The sequence below is a fragment of the Dermacentor andersoni genome, chromosome 10 (genome assembly GCF_023375885.2).
Source record: "Dermacentor andersoni chromosome 10, qqDerAnde1_hic_scaffold, whole genome shotgun sequence".
Classification (NCBI taxonomy): Eukaryota; Metazoa; Arthropoda; class Arachnida; order Ixodida; family Ixodidae; genus Dermacentor; species Dermacentor andersoni.
This window is the reverse complement of record NC_092823.1, coordinates 131,386,473-131,410,711: the sequence shown is the minus strand read 5'-3', so window position 1 is coordinate 131,410,711 and position 24,239 is coordinate 131,386,473. Positions and strand designations below refer to the sequence as shown.

Sequence of the window (24,239 nt, the reverse complement as noted above, 5' to 3'; positions counted from 1 at the left end):
CGTTGCGAAGGCATCGATTCCCAATTTGCCGCGGAAGTCTCGCTCTCTTCTTTGACGAAATGTTTGACCAAGGCGTGGCCGCGTCTGTCCGTCACCTTTGCCCTTGAGCGTGGACCAAGGTCGCAGCTCCGCGGGGCGGGGTTGCACCAGCTCAAACTGAAAGTCCGGTCAAGGTGGTCACGCATCTGCGGGACAGAGAGTAGCGTTTGATGTCGACAGCGATTTTAGGACGAAGTTAGTTGTTGGTAAAGACTCTCGCTTGCAGTAGCGGACACTGCCGCCTTTGAACTCGTCGAGTTCTTTCTGGCAGACGAAAACTCAATGCGTTTCCCATAGAAATACTTTACACACTGCTTAAGGAATTCATTTCAGCCCTTGTCAGCGTTTCACCAGCCATTCAACTTTTCGTCGTTACGGAGATAACGAAGAAGAGTTGTAGATGGAAGCGGAATAACGAAGAGTGTTATGCCAAAATATCCTATATAATCTCACTCACTCACTCGCTCGCTCACTCACTCACTCACTCACTCACTCACTCACTCACTCACTCACTCACTCACTCACTCACTCACTCACTCACTCACTCACTCACTCGCTCACTCACTCACTCACTCACTCACTCACTCACTCACTCACTCACTCGCTCGCTCGCTCGCCGTTACTACATATAGTCCGAATGATCGCCGTTACTATATAGTATGAATGACTATAGCTTCAAATTATTCGTGCTCCAGCAGTGACTCAGTGACGTTTTGTTTTATGTGTTTTCTCAAAGAAATCTGGCCGCGGCAATCTTATCGACGGTAGTAATCTAGCTTGACACGGCTTACGCCATAAGTGTTGCGTTCGGCCTCCGTGTTTTTGTGAACTAGGTTCTTTTCTTCCCTTTCTCTTACGAAAACAACTTCAGACGCCGCCGTGTTTTTTCCACGCCGCTAGCGCGTGGGGTGCTCAGCAAGTGCAAGCACCCTTCCTGCGCACGCGTACCCCCAGGCAGCGTCGTGGTTATAAATGACGCGCGATGCACACCCCTACATAGATGTTTGCAATACCTGAACGACATGACCAGAGCACTCATGCCGGCGCCTTTCGTATACCTATAATGCCGGTGTATGTTTTCTTCGGCTACATTTGCGTGATTGATGACTGGGAAAATCTGTATTTTTTATATCTTCTTTTTCTCGTTACTATTCACGATGTTTTGAAATACAGCTGTTCAAACAAGCGAGCAAAGCTAAAACGACTGACTTCTGGACGAATTTTGTACATATATCCCATGCCGTTACACTCATTACCAACGCTTATTCGGAGAGTCAATGGGATCTTGACACTCCTTAATCGATGCATTTTATAGAGACTGATAAGAAGCTTGATTTTTACTGTAGCATGCATTTTTGAATGCGGTGAATAGTGTAGAAGGAGAGAGGGTGGGGGAAAATCACAGAAGTTAACCGGAACAGAAAATCTGGTTTGCTGCTCTGAACTGGCGACGGTGACATGGAAAGATCACAGAGATAAGTGATATCATAGTCGCCTTGCCTGCTCTATGCTTGTTTGTTTACAACCGCGCAGATTGTTTAGAAGTATACGCTAACATGCTGCTTTGGAAGTGAAAGAAAGCCCCCGGAACAACGATTGCAGATACAATAAAGGATAAAAACTACGCGAGTTGTCACGTTTGCTTAGACTCTTCAGGTTTTAAGTGATCTGTATCAGTAAAGGGACGTCCATTTTCCCCATTAAATTTACATAAATTTTTTTGCGCTTACCTTTGCTCTCTTCTTGGCCACATTTTGCGCTATGGTCACATGTTGTAGTTTGAATCATTCAGTAAAACACACGACACGGTTGTGCAAAACGAGAACAAGGTGAAAGCGGGAGCCAACGTTTCGACAAGTGGGCTTGTCTCTTTCAAGGCGACTACGTAGCTTTGAAAGTTTCGTTTTGCTCATCCTCTTGAATTTCCATCCGCCGCCTTCCCCCTGTTTTCCCTTGACACGATTGTGTGTGTTTAAGAAGACGTTCATTACTGCATTGACAATTGACATCCAGTAACACTGGTTTGTCAAGAAAAGAACTGCGAATTTGCCTTCGCCCGCGCCTCTCGAATGAACCCCCGAGCGATCATAGGCAACCAATCACGAATACCTTCTTTTTACCGTACTAAGCATCACTCACTGCAAGAGGCGCACGAGAAGGAAAATTCGAATTCTTTTTTTTTCTTGGCTAACAAGGCAAGTAACAGGCACTTCTTATATGCAGAATGGTTCGGACCATGAAATTCGATCTCGCTGCAAAATCCGTGCAACAACAGAGCAGCGCTAAACACAGAATGTTTTCTTTTTCTTTAGCGATTTCAAGGTATAAACACTCGCGTCTCTGCGTATGTGTTAACACAACGGCGACAGCATGCGGTATGCGCGTTTCTGAGACGGGGCGATTGTTGTGTGGTCTGCGCAGACAAGTCCCAGCTGGAAGATACGCTGAGGGTGAACGGCAAGGGAAAGAAGATGCGCAAGCCCCGCACCATCTACTCTAGCCTCCAGCTTCAGCAGCTCAACAGGAGGTTCCAGCGGACCCAGTACCTCGCCCTGCCCGAGCGCGCCGAGCTCGCCGCCTCCCTGGGACTCACGCAGACGCAGGTCAGTCTGCGCCGATATTTCCTCTACTATACTTTGGCACGCGGGCGCTCGCGAGCTGTAGCCCTAAACAGGGCTCTCGGCGTACCGACGAAGGAGGGCTGCGAAGAAGGTTCTGCAGTGGCAGTCCCTGCCTCATACGGTGTAATTGATTGGTTTTAGATAATCTGCAAGACTTCCGATGTAGACTGCTATATATATATATATATATATATATATATATATATATATATATACACACCTATTAGACAAGGCTGCCTGCATGCACTTTTTGTAGTTGGTTTCCGGTCTGTAGATGGTCCATAGGAGTATGTAGTGGCGTCATGAATACTGCCATATCGTTGTACAGCCAGCACGGAGCAAAACTGCACTTTATCTCGATCCGCTTATATCCAGAACCACAATGGAAGCTATGAACAGGAAACAAAATGGCGTATGTTACGTCACGCGAGTACTCCCCGCCACCAGCACTAGAAGTCGTTGGATAGCTATTCTTTAGTCTGCTCGTTATCTATAGATTGTCTACGGCAAACTGCAAAGTCATAAATCTATGTAAAGTCTACGGAGATTACATGCTCTGGCTGGGTGCGCTCTCTGTAGGCCATGTATATAGCCATACGGAAGGGCTGTAAGACTGTGGTCCATAGTCACCTTTAAGGGCGTTTCGGCATCTACTAGTACTGTACAGCGTGAAGCTCTCCTGACGGTTCATTTGTAGACTCCTTTTCGTTTTTATTACACGATGCCGTTACTACTTACGTCGGGTATCGTGTACGTTAAAAGAAGCCAAGTTTGCGGCTTTCGAACCAGCATTTCCTTATTAGACAAGATTGGGCACCCGTACTGTCTCGTGGAGTAAGTGGAGGTGACGAGAAGGAAGGCAGCTATCCGGCATATAGGAAGATTCCGACGTATCCGAAATATTCGTTTAGATAAAAAAAGGAGCAGTACATAAGACACGAAAGACTAAAACGGCAAGAAATAATGTGGCACTGTAAGTACAGAGCTGCACAAATCTTTCCGATTTGCTGGCGGAGCTGTCGGCGTCTATGGTGGCCTTGAAGCGGGCACAAGTACGCAGAAACGTAAACCGAAAAAAAGGAGAAAGGAAGGAAAACGAAAGAAAAAGGGAAAAAAGAAAAACGATCCGGAGGTTGTAAACTTGGCTGCCGAACCCTTTGAACCCGCACCGCGCCTCCGCTCCCTGCTGCAGCGGTGTATAAATACGGCCCCACAAAAAGTGGGTTTAGCGGGGGACCTCCTTCGGCGCCCCGTCGTCGTCTCGGCACTGCGCTCACGACGCGGGTAATGATGATGGTGATGACGATGGCGATGATACTTGACTGCCCCGGCCGCGCGCGTGCCCGTGCCACCTTAGGACAGTTGGAGGCTGAGAGAAAGATGAGCCTTCCCTTCCGAGTTTTCTGGCTGCAGCAACGATGAAAGCGAATGGTTTCGCTGCGCCCGCTTTGTCTCGGACCCGTCGACGTTTCTCTCTTTTCGGCGCGTTTTGGGCGATTGTTAGAAAGAGGAGAGAGAGAGAGAGAGCTAGGGAGAGCCACGTAGGTACGCTTGCACGGTTTAGGTAAAGCGTGGCGGTGGCGCGAGGTAGCCAGAAGACTTAGGTGAGGGTGGTGGTGTAGGCATATAGAAGTGCCGTCGGCGAGTTCTTTTTTCTTTTTCCGTGACTGAGTAATGGGCCTTGTTTCTGGGTAGTGCGCCTCCTTTGCCGCCGTGCCCGCTGGGCTCTCTCTCTCTTTCTCTCGTATAGTCGTCGGTTGCGGCGTCGTCCGTCGACAGCCCGTTCCGTGCTCCGACGCCTTCGGCGGCGTTTTTTCTGCAACCAGAGCGGAAAAGACTTCCCGCTTAATGTGGTACCGGCCGTGTGTTTTGTCGCTCGCCCGTACCTTGCTCCATCGGCCGGTGGCCGCGTCGGGGATCTTTTGTTCCGTTTCGTATTTGTTTCGTTTTTTGTTTCCGTTGCCTTCTTTTTTGACTCCCGGCATTACGTACCTCGGTGCTGCGGAGCCTGCGTGTCCCGGGAGACAATCTTCGTTTTTTTTTTTTTTTTGTGCCGCGATGTTGACGCCGATAACGCTGCGATAAAAGAGGGCGTTCTGTTTTGGCGGCCAGAATTAGACTTCGCCAAGTGGCCCTGCTGGGTTTTCTGGGTGACGCGCCTTTAGGTTACAGAAGCGCTGTGCGTCGGGCAGGGCCGGAAGGGCCCTGTGGCTACCACCGAGCTGGGGAGAGCATGCGGCGATTACGTATGCTCGCGGCGTGAACGACACTGCGAGGTCATTTAGTCTGCAGTCTTTAGCTCCGGCGTCGTTTTACATAATTCTGACGTCTCCTTGGACCCTTATGACAGTGGACGTAGTGTACGAATTGTTCTGTTGCGCTTCAGTAAATCACGCTTAGTAAATACTAAACAGGCCCATTTCCTGTTCCGCTAGACTATTTCCTTCTGACAAAAGGCAGCGGAGCGCATTGGTACTTTCGACACAATTGAACAGTAATGGACGCCGACCACAGAAATAAAAGCTTAAAAGGAACAAGACAAGTTCTGGCTTTCATGCAGGAGGCTCTTAAGAGCCATGTTCACAGTCTATTTGTGAACAATAACGCTCCGCTACGGGAGCTGGAACGTTTTCTTGCTTTCTATTGAACTATTATTTCTGTCGTCGGTGTTAGATATTACTCAAATGTGTCGTAGTAACCAACGACCAGACGAGTTTCGTCACACCCTAGATTTAATGGCGCTTTTAATTTCGAGATTGCAGGAAATATATGGGTAGTGAAGGATGCTACTACTTTGCCAACAACGCCTTCATTTCAATGTGCGAGAGTCTAAAAACACCAGTGGCAAAGTTGCTGGCGTGACCCAGCGCAAGAGTATGTGTATCAACCTCACGGAGCTTCTATTACAGGGACGCATAGTTTCGGTATGAGTCAGTTTGCATCGCTGAAACTAAATAACAGGCTAATCCGCGTATTTCATCATATCGTATTCAGAGAAAAAGTCCCGAGTTTCGCCCAGAAGGCGAAGCATCGATTGCGATAGCAAATTAGCAGACATCCATACAAAGTAAAGACAGTATATTTATCGGCCGTGTCAAATTGTAAACATCCGCCTGCTAACTAACCTAACAAGCATGGTGTCAGCACGCACAGCAAATATGAACATATCACACTCGATGACCGCAGACATTCGCTCTCAAAACGCTGGCGTTAGGAAGCGCTACCGCAGCAGCGAACGAAGAGACCTTCGTGCTGTCTATCGCTTCAACGCAAACGAAGTGCAGAGCACACACAGCATGCACAAAGCTATGAGCCGTCGGCGCACTTAGGCTCAACGACCAACGCAGATCGCTTTCAAGATACGGCCGCGCGACCACGCGCAGCAGCCACATGCGCAGTTGCAACCGTAGTAGAACTCCGTCCCCCTCCCTCCCCTCCTACCCGGTGCCTCGCAGCATTGGGTGCCTTGCCGTGCGCGCGACGGAAGACGGCGCGCTTTCTCCTCGCTTTCCTCCATGCTTTCCTCCCTTTGGAGCGGGCGAGATTGAACCGCGATCGTCGCGTTCCCCCTCGCAAGCTTTCCCTCGCACACACAGCGCAGTGCGCGCGGCGACGGTGTTGTCGCCTTTGGACTTTATGCGGAACGTTACGGCGACGCCGACGGCAGAAATGCGCCTGGAGTGTCCACATAATTACTATATCCCAATAAGAAGATATAAAAACAAACAAATATATCCTGCATCCCTTGGCGTGGCTGGTTCGGCCAAGTGAGCCAGCATCTAGTCCCGACATCTCTAATGCGACGCCCTCTTGCGGCGGCAGCGGCGCCGTTCCGCTCTACAGGTCTCCAAGCGGAGGAGTCTGTTTTGGTTGTCCATCTTCTTGGCTTTCCTCTCGTCACGTTCGTTCTTTTGCTTTTCCTCTCTCGCTTTCTTTATTTCGTCCTGTCCATTGGCAGGTTGCACGGTCCGATCGGCGGCCCTCTTGACGTTGCAGTTCTTGCGTATCCGCCTGCAGACAACAGGAGTGCAAGCGCAAGGCTCGTCGGCGGATCAAGAACGCGGCGAATGAAAAAAAGAAAGGGAGAAAGAAACGCCAAAATATAAGCACGAAAGAAAACGAGCTAAAAACCAGAGAGCGGCCGAAGCGCCGGGCCCTCGGCCGGGCTGCCTGGAGAGCTTCCAAACACGCCCCTGACGTCGGTCGCTGGTTCCGAGACAGGAGAATTCACGGACGGACGCGTGCGCATGCAACGGCGCGAACCGCCTTCGACGGACGGCGCGGCGCGCCAGCCGATCACGCTTCGGCCAACACCGCCGAGGGCCAACACCGCCGCGCGCTGTGCGTGCGTGGCCGCGGCGAGATGCCGGCGTGCGTGCCACGGACGGCTGAAGGCTGCCGCAGGCCGGCCCTGCGGTGTATGCGGCCGCGGACATCCGTATACACATACGTATGCGCGGCCAGGATTTTTTTTTTCTTTTTGCGTTCTTTATTCCAGCGAGTCCCGATATGAGGGCGCGCTGCCAGAGGGGTTGAGGTTGGACTTGAAGCCGCATACTGCGGAACTCAGTGTGTCTGGACGTGGTCGTCAATGTAGACGGTCGGCTCTGAAGCAGGCTCATAGGTCGATTCGGCGCACGTTCGGGCGTAAGGATTGTTGCATGGTACACCAACAAGCAACGTCCGCGTTACTGGCAGGCTCTCGGACGCCTTTTAGACGCGTCGCACATCGTATCGGACGCTGCGTTGTGTTAGGTGTACTCTGGTTTTCTGATGTACGTACATGGGTCTTTTGCTACACATGCATGTGTCCCCTGCTGTTGTACACGTGTCTTCAGATTTACACGGGGCTTCTGCTGCGCACGTGTCCTTGCAAGTGTGTTCTGCATCCCATAGGTCTTCATATGTATACACGTGCCTTCGGTCGCGCCTGCGAATTTTGGCTGACATGCGTCTTTTGCTGGACATGCACCTTCTGCTGTAGTCCTGCTACTATAGGGCCGCCGGAATTCGCAATACACTTACGCGCTAAATTTTCCTCCAAGAACGTCCGGAATAACAAGGCTGGTTGCCAGAGGACGTCGTATACTGAACTGGCTGCTGCATATCGCGGACATTCATTGCCTGGGGACCCCTGTAAGTGGCAAGTTTTGTTCTAACATGGCTAGTCCCCTCCCTGAGGAAATCGCCTCTCCGCATCGAGTAACTCGCCAAAGCTTCTATATATAGCACTCAGCTGGAATAATCATACTATTTAGCGAAGTGTCGTGTGAGCTCCACGAGGTCAGGTTTGATTTTCCGGTGTCTGTCTTTGCTTATATATATACTAAACGGCGCAGTCAATTCCACAGTCTCTTGCGTCTCTCCTGTTTAGTCGGCCACTCTGCGAAGGAACACGGAGCTTCGTGAGACGACGCCTGTATAGGCGCACAAGAGTAATCAGAGGGGATCTATTCTAGTGTTCAGCCCAGAAACCAGAGAAAACGACGAGCAGAAGACGAGGCAAACACAGGAACTTCTCTCGTCTTCTGTCCGTCTTTTCTCAAGTTGCAGTCTGCGCTAAATAACAGAATAGATGCCACACAAACAATGGCATAGCTCGACGCTTGCAAGGGTAATATTCATGTCGACTGGCCAGTTGAGGCTTCTTCGCTATGTACGTCGGAAAGTTTGTAAACTGTCGCGCTTCCGAATTCTTCCAATGAATCGCTGTCGTTATCATTCCATTTTTGTCCACTGCAGGACGATAGCACAGCGATCTGCAATTGAGCCTCCGCTGCACTAACAGACTGCGCCTTATGTCTGCAAAGTGCTTTTTCCTTTGTAATCATACCGCCCATTTCTCTGCCACTCTCGATTGTGTTTTTCTTCTTTAGGCACTTACACATCTATACTCTATAGTCTACCACCTGGTATATTCTCTACGCAGCTGCCATACACTGTTTCTGAATATCTCAACAACAGAATATCATAAATCCGCGTTTGCTGTCGCAATCATATACTGCTGTCTTACAATTTCTTAACATTTCGTTAAACAGCTGTCCATTGCCTTAAAGCTTTCTCTTCGAAAACTGAATGTTCTTGAGCACCATAGAATCACTGCGTGTATAGACGGCGACGTCCAGACGCACTGTCCATCCACAGCTTGCCGCTTTCCGCCACCGAAAGAGGGCCCACGGCCTTCTGCAGTGTTCCGACGCACGCGGAGCCGGAAGGTTTCCGGCTGGCTCGATGTCTTGCAAGCCGGCTCCACGTGCTATCATCCGTCGCCCGAGGCATTCGCGTGAGACTAGCTGCATGCTCCGTGCGGCGGCAGGGACCAGAAGACGTGGCCTACATACGGCGCCTGTGGCTCCGACGGCTCCTGCGAGACTCCCTCGCAAGCACGGCCTCCCTTCTCCGGCCGGCAACCCGACAGACGTGTTGGGTCTGCAAGGGTTCTCGATCGTCAAAGCTCGCTGACGGACAGGCCGTATTGGGGACGCCATGCTGGAGCACGCTGCAAAATCAGGCGAGCAGTGAAAAGTGAGATCGATGGCGAGAAAAAGCAGCAAAGAAACGTGACGACGTTAGCTTTCTCGGGAGCCCTTACCTTCCTACTCCGCCCATATAATCTCAAGCTTTTTCCTTCTTTACCTCAAGCGCATGAAAGTGAAAGTGTTCGCACATACGCATAACGTGGCCATATAGATCACTCTAATACGCACTGTCTCGCGTACTCGCGATGTTCCGTTCGATTTGGTTGTTCGCGTTTAGCGGCCGCCACTGCCCACTGTAAACCGTACCGAGGATATTGACCGCTCTGAACTACACCCAGTATGTTGACCTTTGTCAGATTGCATGCAACGCTTTTCTCCTCTTGTCACAACTGGCGGGCATGTTGCGTACGCATGTCTGACTAAAGCGAAACTGAAATGCAATATTGGGCGCGTTATGCAAACCGAACGCAAAACTGAAAGCAGCCGGAGGCGGCCGTTTCGCGTCTCCCCTGATGAATGTGTTAATCAGATTTGGGTGCAAGCATGTGTACATACTCGCCGCCCATAATCCCATGGCCGTACGAACGTCGCCGTGTTTTCGGCAGCTGCGAACTCGCCCACTTCATCAGCGCGCGAGCCATTAATCTCGTTCGCCCCGTGCATAGCCGCAGCGCGGCGCAGTTCGCCTTCCTCGTCCGACGTTCGCCTGGGGCGTCGTCTTGCGGTTGCCGCGTTCGTTTGTGCCCCGAGATTCGCCGAAAGCATACGCTCCTTCCGAGTTAGCGAGATGCCGTCCGGTGATGAAAACTAAACACAATTAGGATTGCAAGCGACGATAAAATAGATCACGTCTGCTTTTTTTTTTCTTATGCTGAAGAACCGAAAAGATCAAACGTTGCCAAGCCCGGGTCTATCGACGGTTGTAATGTAGGACAGCTTTCCACTCGGATGTCCTTCCCAAAACGGAAGGATAGCTTCGTCAATCAAAGGAGTCATCGTATTTGGATTTGAACATATATACGAACATGAGTGACATGCGACGCAGCGTGTCTTAGGCAGTCAATTGCTTCTTTACCTTCGTCATGCCGTCGAAGTCGTTGTATCAAAAGGGAAAAGGGTTTTTTCAGCTCCAACGTTCTGCATGGTTGGTCTCTAGTTACACATGAGCCCGTCTATCATTATAGAGAGTGAGGAAAAACTTATTATGACTTTATTTTCCATCCAGACAACGATGGGGAAGAAAACCCTAAGTTACTTTACTAGCTTCCCCTCAGAAGGGAAAAATGACATACATATTTTTACATTTTTGGGTGCATACAATGTTTTCCGCACCTCGAATTGGTCATTTAAACGAAGCAATAACTGTAGCTAGCAGTGAATATAAGCAGTATAGTAAATTAAATCTAAACGCTTGTGTAGTCAGTGTAGTATGCATAAATCATTTTCAAAGTAGATACAGCTGCGGTAGTGCAATCACTGCAGAAATATTACATAACAGTTACTTCAAAAAGAACAATTGCGTGTTACGCAACAATATATTCGAAAACAAGCAACACTGGAGAAAGCTACGTCTCATTTAATGCAAGCTCCTCAATGCACGCGAAGGGGGTCTAACATTCGGGCGCACTCTGGGAACGAGCATACCCTGTTCGAGCACGGCTCGGTGAGCATCGGACATGCGATAGCACCTTTCTCCCGAAGGCGCCAAAGAAACGACGATTTATACGGCGATCGCTTTCGGCTAGGTCCACTTCGATCTCCCGGAGATGAGAAAAGATCGCTGTACACAGGTGGAGGGACGCGGAGGAAGGGGGGGGGGGGAAGGGTGAGTCTAGGGAAAGGTTGCGGAGGGCCGGTTCCAGCGGTCTGCAAGGGGGCTTCGCAGCGCGGTTAATGAATGAATGCCCCCTCTGGCTTTTGCTCGGTGTGGGCCACGAGGGGACTGGCACCGGCGCGCGCGGTCGGGCATAGGAAGAAGAATCGGCCTCGGCGCGGCTCGCCGCGCCGTGGCCAGCCACCACAACACGCGCCGGACCCGCGAAACGTAATCTGATCTGCCCCGCCGCCGCGCTGCCTCTTCAGGAAGGAGGTTCGACTCCCATTTTTCATCCGCTACGGGGCACCGCGTACACTTCGCGAAGCCACCCTTTCTTCTTGTTCTTTTTTTCTTTTGCTCTTCTCGTCGCCTTTTCCTGGTCGTCTGCTGCCGTCCTTCTTTGCCTTGTCTTGGATCGTCTGTTCTCGCTGCGTTGTCCGTCTGTTTTATGCATTTTTCCTTTTTCTTTTTCTCTCTGTCTTTTGTCGGCTCGGCTTGCCTTGAGCAAGGAGGCAGTGGCCTGCCATGCCTCTTCGCGTGGTTTCTTTCTGAGGAAGGGAGGAGCTCACACTGCGCCATTTTGATCATGTACATGTTTAGTGTTTTCGTTTTTTATTTCATCTTTATTTTGCCTAGCTCGAGAGGAATTCTTCCTGGCGGCTAGCTCGTTAGCGGCCAGCCATGTCCCCGCGGTTTACTGACGACTGGCCGCAGTGCTTGTGCTTTACTGCTCGATATAATGCGACGCCATATTTCCGTCAACTGGACGCAGCAGTAATCGGGAAGATGAGATTATTTTGCTATAGACGACGACCAGCCGTGTAGCTGTGCGTCGTTGCAAAGAAGCTACCCATGCTCGCATCGGTCATGGCATCAAGTGCACGCACTGTGATTGAATGGATGCTGGAAAGTTGGTTAGGAAAACTATATCTATAAATTATAGTTCTACACTAAGAATCACTTCAGTAATGTCCACTATAGGGGAGGCTTGGTTATGCAATAATGACGTAGAAACGACGAGGGAGGTGGCACTGTACCTTGATGCTCTCGTACCAGATCCCCATGACGTCAGAGATATCAACAGAAGCGTGTGTCGAGAGACATGACTTTTTTGAAATGGGGTTGACACCGCTGATCTTTAATCTGTTGTGGAAAAGAAAAAAACAAAAGAAAGGAGCCATCCGCGCTTGAAATCGGTGCGCGCGAGCAGATCAATGTGTTAACCACGACGATGTACGCAAATCGCTGTCGGCATCGCCGTGCTGAAAGCTAGATGCGGTTGCTTAACACCGCGGAAGCTGTTGTCATCCGCGCAACGGGCGTCTCGTATCACTCGCGTACGTGCAGCGACTCGGAAACGTCGAAAAGCTTTCGCTTTGTTTCAAAATTAACCGTAATTGCGGCGCCGCGAACAGCGCTATGCAAAGTAATAACAGCCCGTCCGGGGCGTTCGACGCGGCAGTCTCTCACAGGGCAGCGCTAATAAATTTGCCGGGGAGGCAGGTGCGTCCGCTTCTATCTAGTACATTAATTCAGCGCTGTAACTGCTGCAGGCTCGCGTGTAACTAACAAGCCACTGATACATCGATGCAATTACGCGCACACAGCTCGCCGTTACGCCGCACGCATGCAACGTGTGGACTATACGAGTAAGCCTTTGGGCAGTTATCACCTGTGTGTGGATTGGAGCGCTAACCACTGGGCTCGTGCGCGTAACTGGTCGCGGACGCAGTATAACGCGATTACGAACGTTTACAACACCTGGTTGCCGTGTGCATACAAAATTACGAACGCGGCTTTCGGCGTCGTCGTAGGCCCTGCTGGTTACGGACTCGTTACGCGGTCTCCGAAACAAAATATCCGGAGACTCTGAGCGGCTCATCTCTGTGTAACACCGGCATCGCAACCAACGCGCAGGCTTCCACGCCTCGCGGTACGAGCGAATAACAACCTTTCCGGTCTCGCCTTCCTTCGTGATGCAAGCTGTAGCGCTTTGAGACGGTTGTAATCGCTCGCGCAGAGGAGAGATCGTGCCCGCGACGATGGGCGAAATTGAGCCGCCGGGATTTATCCTTCCGAGCGGCATACATCTGTACTTCGCGCGGAGAATGAATGTGTGTTAGGAGCGCGCGCGCGCGCCCAATTACGGCCCAATCATCGTGGCTCGGAATCGATTACGAGGATTACACAGAGCGGGAGTCAAAACGGCCGGCGACGCATAATCGCGACGAGTTAACGCGAAAGGTGTTACATTCTGACCCCTCTCCCCCCCAGCCTCCATGAAGACGCGGAGAATCGCCGTCCATGATTGCGCTCGCCACCGTGCGCCCTGTGTGTCGTATACGTGAAAGCGAAAGGTCGCTTCGCCACACGATGGCGGGTATTTATCTATCTGCTGTCTTTTTCTCTCTCCCCCTCTCTTGAGAGGTCACAGGATTGGCTTCCACGTGTACATGACGCCCTGTTGCTGCGTGGTTCAGGGCTCGCAGTTCTCAGTTCACGTCACTCGTGAAATGGCACGCGCACAGAATGTAAATATAGAAAATAAAGAAAACACTGCAGAGAGAGAGAGCGAGAGAGAGAGAGAGAGAGAGAGAGAGAGAGAGAGAGAGAGAGAGAGAGAGAGAGAGAGAGAGAGAGAGAGAGAGAGAGAGAGAGAGAGAGATAAATGTCCTCTGTCGGGGGCTACGGACGTGCTGTACTATCCATGGCTGTAATAAAGTCATGACGGGAAAATGTGCCCCCTCGTGCATTGCGTGCGCGTGTACGTGCATGTGATCGAGCTTGCATGCGCGCCACTATTTAGCATGAATACGTTGGCAGGATTGCCCCAGTCGCAGTTGTTTCAGCGGGTCGAACGACGAATTACGCACTTAGTCATTACCTGCCGCGCTGAGGGGAAAAAAGAAAACTCAAAAAAAAAAGAGAGAGAAAAGAAAGAAGCGCCGTGCGCCGATTTTGTGGCGCTGTGAAAGGCGTGGTCAGAATTTAAAGTCGATAATTTTGGTCCGTATTGCGAGTTATTTGGCGCGGGGCAGCTTTCACGACTGCTAGAGGAATCTGTCGGTACTTTCTGGGCATAACTGTGTCGTTGTGGAATTCGTATCTCATGGACCTGCGTCGCAATACGAACCCACGACGTGCTGCCGTGTAGCAGCATATGCCTCAACCGCTTAGCCACCATTGGCCCATGATATTGAGCAGCTACGCCACAGAATATCAAGAACTGGAGAGACAGCATCTTGTTTTCCATGCAACTGCATCGTCACGGCACTGCCAGTATCCCGGAACCTTGCCACATGAGTATTTGAAGTTCACTTGTTTCTATTACTTACAGAAACGGTAGCATGAGAAAAAGGCTTCTCTTCTAGGTCTGATAAAGGCTACATAAGGACAAATTTCACATAATGTTCACATAACGAAACCCCACGGCCCCCGCGGCCATATATGTACGTATCGAACCCAGGACCTCGTGCTAAAGATCGCCAACGATACGGCTCAGCCGCTGAGAGCGTCCTTAGCACGCCAAGTATTTTCGGTTCCTTCCTTTCTAGTCGTGATATCTGGGGTCGCATCTCTGCAGCTCAGCCGTGTGATCCAGATTCGCTCCGGTGTCTTGTACGTTGTAAGGCCTCCGGCGAGAACCGACTTTTTCTTGGTTGGTCGGAGTGAGCGGCGCGACTGGAGGGGCTTCGAACTGCCGTTAATTATTGCTCTCTGATTACGCAAGCGATATGCCTGACGATATATCTGAGAACGTTGCTTCGGGCCGTCAGCGTCGTACCGAGAGAAGGAAAGACGGCGTGGCGGCACATGTCAGGGACTGCCCACATGGACCTGAGAAACAGTCGCTCGACAAGATCCGAGGGAGAGGGAGGCGTTTATTTCGGGCTGCCTACTTATTTAACTGGGTGATACATTTTTGTCCCGTCGTCAAACTAGTTCGGATCTGTTACGAGGCAACGTGGTGCCTTGCTTTCCCAAGAGAACTGCATGTGGCCAGGATAGGTTTCCCATGGACGACTGCTAACAAAGCGACAGGCCTTGCTTTTTCACTTGATACATGGACTGTCAAGAGAACAGGTCGATGGGGACGCGATCGAAGAAGCTCTGAACATCGCCGGTGGCGCAAGATCGGCGTTCACACAGACGGCTCGGCACGTCTCTCGCATCTCGCTTGGCTTCCAGCGGTTGAGTTCCCACCGCTACATGCATGCGAGGCGAGCTCCCGGGTTCGATACCCTGAGGAAACGAGTATGCAAAGAAAACTGCGACACCCTAGATTGCCTCGTGAGAAGCTCTCAACGTGCTGACATACACGTTGTTCTCGATGTACCTCGATATATAGGCGCTGTGAAGGCTCATTCGTGTTGCTGACCCGTCCGCCGACGGGGATTTTAGTTGCTACTACGTAGAAGTTGTCGTGGCGTTCAGCAGACTACATATTAGGTATATATACGTGTATCGCCATAATAAGGTATACGGCCAATCCCTTTAATGTGCACCTTCTTCCTGGCCATACTCCCCTGTCAAGCAGCTGTGGTTGCAGACTAGATGTACTCAGTCGACGGCTGTACCGTAGCTCTCGAAAATGTTGTCGAACGCGAGACCAGGTTGTTACACCCGCCTATAGGAGTTGTCAACAACCCCTTTGGTTTTAGGCTTTACTCGAAAACAGTGCAGTGAAAGTGTAGTGAAAGTAGCGGAAAAAAAAAGAGAGAGAAAAATAGACTTCATCGCCCCCTTAGCTGTGTCTAGCTGTGACAGGCTTGCTCCGCCAATGTGAATGCACGCTTGTATGCACTAACGGATAAATTTCTGCACTGGTGGAAGGAAAGCGAAAAGCTATAAAGCGGCGGAGCTCCTGCGCACGTGTTTTTTCTAAAATAGTCCGGCAGAGGTTGACAGCGCCTTCTGCTTGAGTTCATCGTAGCAGAGAATGAATCTTCGTAATTTGCTATACTAGCGATGGTCTCGCACCTGCCAAAACGCGGAGGAATAAAGCGATGAAATAAATTGGAAATCTCGCACTAAGCGCTCTGTAGTTTATGTCTCATTTTCAATGCGACGTAATATTTCTGATGTTTATATTTTCTCCTGGAAAACAAATTCGTGTGAACGCCACGCATCAACTGCGTGCTGCCGATTAGATGCGCACCGTTTAACTCACTACTCCTCCGCGTCATGGCTTCCAGAAGTGACTGAGCCGGCAACGGACAGAAGCAGCCGCAATTTATTCCTTGCTTGGGGACCAACAGAATTCGTAAGCGTATCAGAATATGTGACCGAAAAGGAAAGCGTCATATCGTGTATCTTTTGCCAAATACGCGCCGATCACATTCTGAATGATGCCTAAAGTGCTTGAGCTGCTTTACGCGCTCCTTTTCCTGTAAATGATAGAAATACCGAAAGAGTTAAGAAGCAATCATTGGGCAACCACGCATGTAGGAAAAGCCGTTGCCAGCGTCGGCCGCCTCCACAGCTCCTGACGGTCTTGCGATACGGTATACGTCTGCACGCGTCTGTGACGTTTATTCTCCCTGTGGAGGCTAGAGCGTAGTGACACAATTGGCGTGTATGCATGTGGTTTTTTTTTTTATTTGTTGACGAGAGTCAACAATTCGTCAACAATTTTTCAACACGTTGTCTACAACTTTTCAACAATTTTTTTACAATTTGGCAACAATCTGTCAACTTTCGTCAACAATTTATTGACGAAAGCGAAAGGAGCTGCACAGGCTCCGAGGCGACTCGAGCCGACAAGCGAGCCACACGTAGACGCCGCGAAGCAAATGCGCGTCCTGACGCCAGGCCAAATACGTCTACAGCGTAAGCTGCTATATGGGCGCATTCCAATAGCGGTTTCGGTTGGCGATGGTGTCCGCCCCCGATTCCGCCGCCGATGTCCTGTGTCCGTAGCAGCTATTGCCGGGAATGAGAAAAAAGAAAAAGAAAACCCCAGTTCCCACCGAGATAGCTACTTCACCACTGAGCTACGCCCGCGCTTGCTAGCATGCAGCTGGAAAATGTCCTGTAAACGCTGTCCTTGCGCGTGAGGAGACACGCGATGCGACATGCGCGCCGCGTAGCGTCGATACGTGAACATTTTGCATTGCAGTTGCAAATTATTACACCAGATAGAACGCCACGTAGCAGATACCCACGTAGGGGTAGAAGGTCAGTAAAGAAGGTTTGAAAACAAGAAGCTTATGGAGATTATGCAAGAATGCTTGAAAAAAATATATATCATGTATCTGATTAAATCAAGCCGGCTAAGTGACTTTGTTACCTCCGCGTTACAGAGGTTATGCCAATAAATCATCATCAGCACCATCGTATCGTGCCACTTGTCAAATCAATCAAGCTGGCTTTTGACTATATCACTAACCCGCTTGAAAGGTGATGCAAATAAATCATCATCATTATTCATTGTATCGTTCCATTTGACTGACACGCGATGGAACGTGCGCGCCGCGTAGCGTGCATTTCCGTTATATTCCACCAGTTGTCCCTCTACATGTGGCAATTGCATGCTGCATGTGGTTGGACTTAGTTAAGTCAAGCAGGTAGTCACCTAGTCTCACCTTCTCTCTGTCTCATGAGTAAACCTTACTGCCCAACTAAAATTCTAACTTGTATCCTCAACTGTGCAGGGGGGTTCGTGTAGTCATAGCCAGTGCTAGTGGGTGCCTAGCAGGGGACTAGGACCTAACTCGGGCCCTGAACATACCTCCAACCGCGAGACGAGGCGGTGTGATCCATCAAAGCCGCTATCTACCGTCCTGCGCTAGTCACGATGGACACTAGATGGCGCTGCGTGAGGCGCCTCATCCAGCATCACGAGGCGCGTAGATGCGGTCTCCAGTGGGTTTCACAACGTCCCGTGAGTCCATAATGGGTGCCCCCTAGCACCGGCGATGGGTTTAAACTCGAAGATCGAGGGCACCAACTTGGAACAGTGCTGCAAGCCACCCATCGGGGTTCCGTCACCCCACTGCCTCCCATCTATTTCATCAAGTGCATTATATCCTCTTGACAACATCTCTGGTGGGGAAGATCAGACCGAGACGACGAAATATACCTTCCAGTTATTGGTAAATGATCGGTACATGCCGCATAAAGAGTAGACACGTTAATCATTGAACTGTTTTTTTTTTTTTTAGTTGAATATCATTCTTCTATGGTGTCCTCTAAATAACAGAAACAGATCTCGAAGGCTGCGCTTTAGCTGGCTGCATGCACCGAAAGTGACTATGGAGCCGGAAACATGTCATGGCCGACATGTTTTATAGATCATCATCATCATCATCTACGTTTCGCAGTTTAAACAAACTTGAGTGAGACTGCGGGGCAATTTTGGGAGCGCTGTTACTTGTGCGCGCTTTACCTCCGTTACTTCTGTCAAAGAAAGCTGTCCGCGGATATAACAGCGACTGACACAGCGGTTGTCATTTGCGGCTGAGGCTGTGGGGAGCTAATACGCTGCTCAGTGCCGCGGCGCAGGGCGTTAACGGTTGGTTTGCCACAGGCGAGCTCGCTGGCGTTGCGAAAAACTTGCATCAAGGAAAGGGGGAAGGTGAGCTCATTAATTGGATGATTGCTGCCTCCCGCGGTCGTCTCGCGTTTCAAGCGACAGCGGTGTGATTTATGCCGGCAACGGTGCGCGCGCGCGCCTCTTCCCGTTCTTTGAGACCGTCTGGTCGTTTCTCGCTTGCCTTGCTTCTCTTGCTTGCGCTGTACGTCTTTTATCGGAGCTATATTCGTTTGGCACACGAGTGATATTTGGCACTTGGACGTACAGCATTTTGCGAAAAACTATGACAGAAGATGCACGAGTCGGCTGATGTGCACGCGGTAACGGAACTCGTGGGTCAGACTCCGCCTTTGTCTACAATGGGCTGGGACATGCCACTATTTAAACCGGATGTGACGCCGAAATATGTTCGTATATAGTTCATTTCAATGTTCACATAAGAACACAGAAATCGTCTACATTTTCTCTGTGCACATATACAGTGGGCGTCACCCTTGTGTGGAGACCGGGAACGGGTCGCTCGGGAGGCAGCCAACTACGTCTAACTCTAGCTGCTGGGCCCGACCTGTAACGGTAGCTATACTGGGCACGTTTGGGTCCAGCAACCACCGTTGGACGTCGATGGCTGGCCCCCGAGCGCCCCCGAGGCCGCCGTTCTCGCTCTCTACTCAAAGGTGACGCCGAGTGCACACCAGTGTATTGCCAAAAGTGCCTCCTAAAATTTTATATACAAAAAAAGAGATGTATGAGGTTCTCCGACTGCACGAACCTTGCAATGTGACCAAGACGCGCGCACAATAACGAAGAAGAAAACGACACAAATCACTTTTTATAAGGTCTATAGGTCCACCAGTACTTTGGCACTAAAACTGGAAACAGACGGGCAGAAAAAGCTACATCGACAGAATACAGACAAAGACCTTGGACTTCTGACCTCGATGAAGAGGAGTGTAATGACACCAAAATTTTGTCGTAATACCAGTGGATCGGGCAGTGACCCACGGTTGTGCCGACTAGCGGTGTTCAGCACTATTTCGAACTACCCGCAAGAACAGAACCATTAGCATGACCAAGCTCATTTTTTTCTTGTTTGTTTTTTTCGAATCACTGCAACGTATACAAGGGGTTCCGTGGCATTCCTAGCTCGTCACGCCGAGAGCTTATGCAAGGCTTCAGGCTTCAGCTCAATTCGCGTATGCTTATACACAGTGCCTCAACGCGCACTTGACTCACACCGCCATTAATCTGGGCTCGACTCTGAATGAGCTCTCCTCATACTCAGAAAAAAAAAGAGAGAAAATAAATACCGCCCTATTCTTTTGGGTTTGTCAAAAGCAGGGAAGAGAGCAAGATATAAAGAGATAAAGAAAGAACCGTACGGAAGAGTGTACATATGCTTTCGCTCTCATGTTTGGCGGCGCAGAGTAAGAGGGTCGAGCGCTTCAGGCCGGTCTGACACAGTTTGCTTTCAGAGTCAGCCATCCGAAATTTAGTTTTCGCCGCTTCACGGATGGGGGGACCCGAGCAGAAACGCCGGCTCGCTCGCCGCCTCAGCGCAGAGAGCCAAGCCAAGCCGCGTGACTGCGAGCTACGCACTTACAAACACGACACGGCGAACAATAGGCGCGGTTGCGGGCAGCGTTAGCCACCCTCGTAGACGTATAGCACTTGGCTGCCGCTGGAGAGAGAGAGTCGCGGAGTCGCTACGGACGACGCCATGACTAGCTGGCTATCGGTTCTGTGGTGCCTTTGCCAGACTCGCATAGGTAAATGCACAGGGGAGGCTAACCAGCCGAGAAGTGACCAGTACAGGAGGATAAACTCAGTCTGGCTGGCTACTCCCCGTAGGGTGCAACACCAACTGGTGTTTCGAGAGCACTGCCCGCCAGGTCTCCATTGCAATGCGCTCGGCAAAAAAAAAAGAAAAAGGTACACATTCAACACCCACATATAGATATATACGATATACCGGGTGCTTCGGCTAACACTATCAGAAGTTCTAACTATTAAGTTTTAACTGGTTACCTTATGTGACCCATTGTAATTTACAAATTCTAGCCGGGGATTTCGCAGGGCGGATCCACTTGGAACGAATGCTTAGGATGACGCCAGTTTCGGAATATTAATTCCCGAACTTGCGGAGAAATGCATTGGCGTTCCAGTTACTTATGTGCTTTAAGTGGAACCGCAGTGAATTTTTACCGCAAGTTTGACTCCGCATGTGTCGTAAATGGTGTCATCCGCACAATTCTGTTCGGGTGGACATACCTTGCATTCTCACCTGCTAGAATTTGTAAATTGCAACATGTGTCATACGGTAACTACAAAAAGCTTAATTAATTTTTTTTTTATTTGTGGATTATGCACATCAACTGTTTGTGCAAGTAATGTCCGCCTTTTTGAGTAGACCAGCTCATGGACTAGAATTGTGCTATCTGCCACAGACAATTAAAGAAAAAATTGGAATTGTTCGCTCAGACACCCTGTATAGCTCACTCACCCTTCGCTGCACACGCTTCATCGATGTTATCGCGATGCAGTTAGTTGGATCGTCATTTTTTATTTTTTTTTAGAAGTATGTTTCGCGATTCTTAACTGGTGAAAGCTCTTTCTCTTCTTTAGAACCTTTATGGTCGTCACGATGGCGAAGCGATGATCGCTATCGAAGGCCTACTACAAGAAACAGCCTACGGCAACGACTTTCGACAAGGGTCCTCGTAGATTGTTGTGCAGCTCGGAGGGTCTCGGTAACTGCTGTACGGCTGCGTTAAAGCTGGCCGGCGAACGAAGACATGCCCTTTGTTTCGAGCACCGAGTACTGAGGCTGCGCATTTCTCTTTCCGGCGTCCGCTGTGTATACAGTGTGCCGGAGGCGATCCTTGGCGTCAACATGCATGCCTGACCGCCTTGGTTATACGGGCGGACGGTGGTGCTCGCTCGCTGCCCGTGCCCGGCGGCGAGACGTGTCCTTGGGCAAAAGCGGAGGGTGTCCCTGTCTCCCCCTCCCTCTCGAAATTGTAGCGGCTTCTGGGCGACCCTATGCATATGCACGAGGGCTCGCAGGAAAAAAGAAAACAAGTGGACGCTGCGGATGAGGGGAGGAGGGCAATCCAAGAGAGAGAGCGACAGACGGAGCAAAGGAAACGACGGGGCCCCCCCTTCGGCGATGCTTACGGAGGGTCCACTTAGAGCGGCTCATTAGGCCACCATTACAAGACCAGGCGAGACTGCAATGCGCCGGATCGCCGTTGTGCGTGACGTTATGCACGTGTGTGCGTTCGCCTGTTTGGGTTTGTAAGCGCTCGATTATGATGCGCCCGCACGAACCGGTGCGGCTTCGCGCGGCTCCGTTATGAGCGCGAAAGATCCGTTATTCCGCCGAGCTTTTCTCGCTGTGCGGTTTGCCACGTTGCATGCCGATCCGGTAGACGGCGCACTGAGTGATAACTTGCCCGAGAGAGAGAGAGAGAAATAGAAGACAGGAAAGGCAAGGAGGTTAACCAGACACACGTCCGGTTTGCTACCCTGCACTACGGGAAGGGGGCATGGGGGTGAAGAGAAAGAGAGAGAGAGGAGATAATTTTGGATCATGTGATTGTGCTGGATTTTGCGCACTATATCCACCGCGGCTTAGTGTGAGGTGGCTGATCTTGTCTGTGGCGAACTCCTCTGCTACAGGCGATCTGCGGTTATACTCCGGATCAGACCCGAGCTGATCACAGCCTGTGCGAAGCTTTGTATTCAAACTATCCAGCTTCATTGCTCAGCTTCACTGAAAGCTCCCAAATATACAACGAAAGTCGCCAGACCACCATCACGAGAATTTTTCTATGACAGTTACTTAAGTATATATTCAGTATCTTAAATGGCAGTGTGTTGTTCACTTAGCCTAAAGCATGTTATATTTTTGTTCTTGGTATACTTTTTAGCTTTCACTGCTGGTCACAAACGCATATTGCAAGGCGATTCAAGTCATTGCTGCTAACATGTAAAATAAGGACATAACGAAGGAACAAACGGATGTTGATGTGTGCACTAGTCATTTGACAGGGACTTCCGGATCGTTCACTGTCGTCGGCCACACATGATCGACGCATCCCCGTCTGTACTATGTTGTACTTTTCCTTTTGCTGGATCAATCTCCTTTCCTGCCATCGCACAATCATGCTCGACGTGTCGTCGACCCTTTATGACATACTCTTTGACACCGCGGCGCGACGCATCGAAATACGAGCAGGGACTGTATATAGACCTGCAACCGGAGCCTGCGCTGTTCTGCATAGAAGGACGTGGCCACGCGTGACGGCTCGCGCAGTTATTTGCGTCCGGCCCGTCATTCAGACATCGGCTCAAGCTGTTCTCTGTGAGCTTGGCACTCGTGGCAGTATAGTGGAATCCCGCCGTAAACAGTGTTAGTCGAGGTGGGAGTGCGTCTGTTGTTCCGGAAACGACACGCCGATCGCTGATCGATCGTGTTTACCGTAGGACCTGTGAGGGGGCCCGTCTGTGCTTCGCGGTTCTTCAACAGGATGTCTGTCGCTGTTTCTCTTGGCCGCGAATGGCGGTCAGCGTACTACCTCGCGCTGCAGGAAGCGCGCGAGGGGCGTGCTCTTCAGTGAAGCCTCCTTTGGTGCGAAAAACGGCGATAAAACACGCTTTTCTTTATTTTGGCGGAGTTCGTTTTCGTGTTGCGCACGACACGAATTGTAAGATACCTACGTGTCCTGTTGGCAGGAAGAGAATTAAAGACGATAATAAACAGGAGACATCATTAGTAAATCGAATGGGTGGGGAGCGGTGGCCAACGGCGCAGTTGGCGCAAATCCAGTCCTGTAATTTACTAACCTAAACGTAGTTAGATCCCCATATATAATCCCAGCAGCCAACGTTTCGACAAAGGGACGTGTCTTTGTCAATGCCGCGTCGAAGACAGTTGCATGCTCTTTAGGACTACGACGCCGTGGCATCCGGTCATCTACATTTCTCTCTCAGGGAGATTCGCCATTCATTCGTCGTTGCATTCATTCGTCGTTCCTTCTGTTTGCACCACAGCCGTCCACGACTACGTTACCAAGAGAAAGGCTAACTGTTATCGGTCATTTCCTTTGGACTTAACACCTGCGCTACGCAGTCCTTGCATACACCTATACCATGCACTGGTATTACAAGAGATACCCTTACTGCGAGGCCTCCTGTTTTTCCGTCCTCAGCGGCTTCCTCATACTAAATAAGCGGAGGGCGAAGAGAGTCTTCTGTGGGCCTTGATTTAGGGTTGCGTTAAGCGAACGCGACAACCGTGGCATGTAAGCGGCGGCGGTTGTAATGAGAGCTGCTAATGACATGGCGGCTACCGTGGGCAGATGGTGGTCTCGGCGTGTGTATAGGAATCCATTCGTGCCGTAGCTGGCGCGTTCTTGGGACGTTGCGACACGTTTCTCGGACAAAACCAGCTGCCCTTCCCCCAACTTACCTCGAAATATTCGGGGGTTGGCAGGGCAGGTAGTTTCTTGTTTGCGCGCGACGAAGACGAAGGAGCTGTCTTTCGCTCGCATCTGTCGTCTTTCTTTCTTCTTGTTTCTTTTTTCAATTGCACGGTCGAAAGCAGCGTGCTTGTTCCTCGTGAATGGGAGCGGTTCCCAGTTCGTGTGATTAATAACGTGGCTTGTCCCTTCAGGCGAGGCGTCGCTGCATTTGCTCATGCCTCGCTATCGGTTGCGGCAACTTGGGTCCTGCAACTCGTTGTCCTTCCC

General features: G+C 50.5%; 1 protein-coding gene across 1 annotated transcript in view; it reads left to right on the top strand.

The window, feature by feature from the left end:
- Window positions 1-24,239, top strand: part of LOC126545078 (uncharacterized) — a 98,977-nt gene that overhangs the window by 26,271 nt on the left and 48,467 nt on the right. Inside the window, exon 2 of the mRNA XM_050192769.3 lies at window positions 2,461-2,642. Coding sequence (XP_050048726.1) covers window positions 2,461-2,642 — 182 coding nt within the window. The remainder of the gene's footprint in view (window positions 1-2,460; window positions 2,643-24,239) is intronic.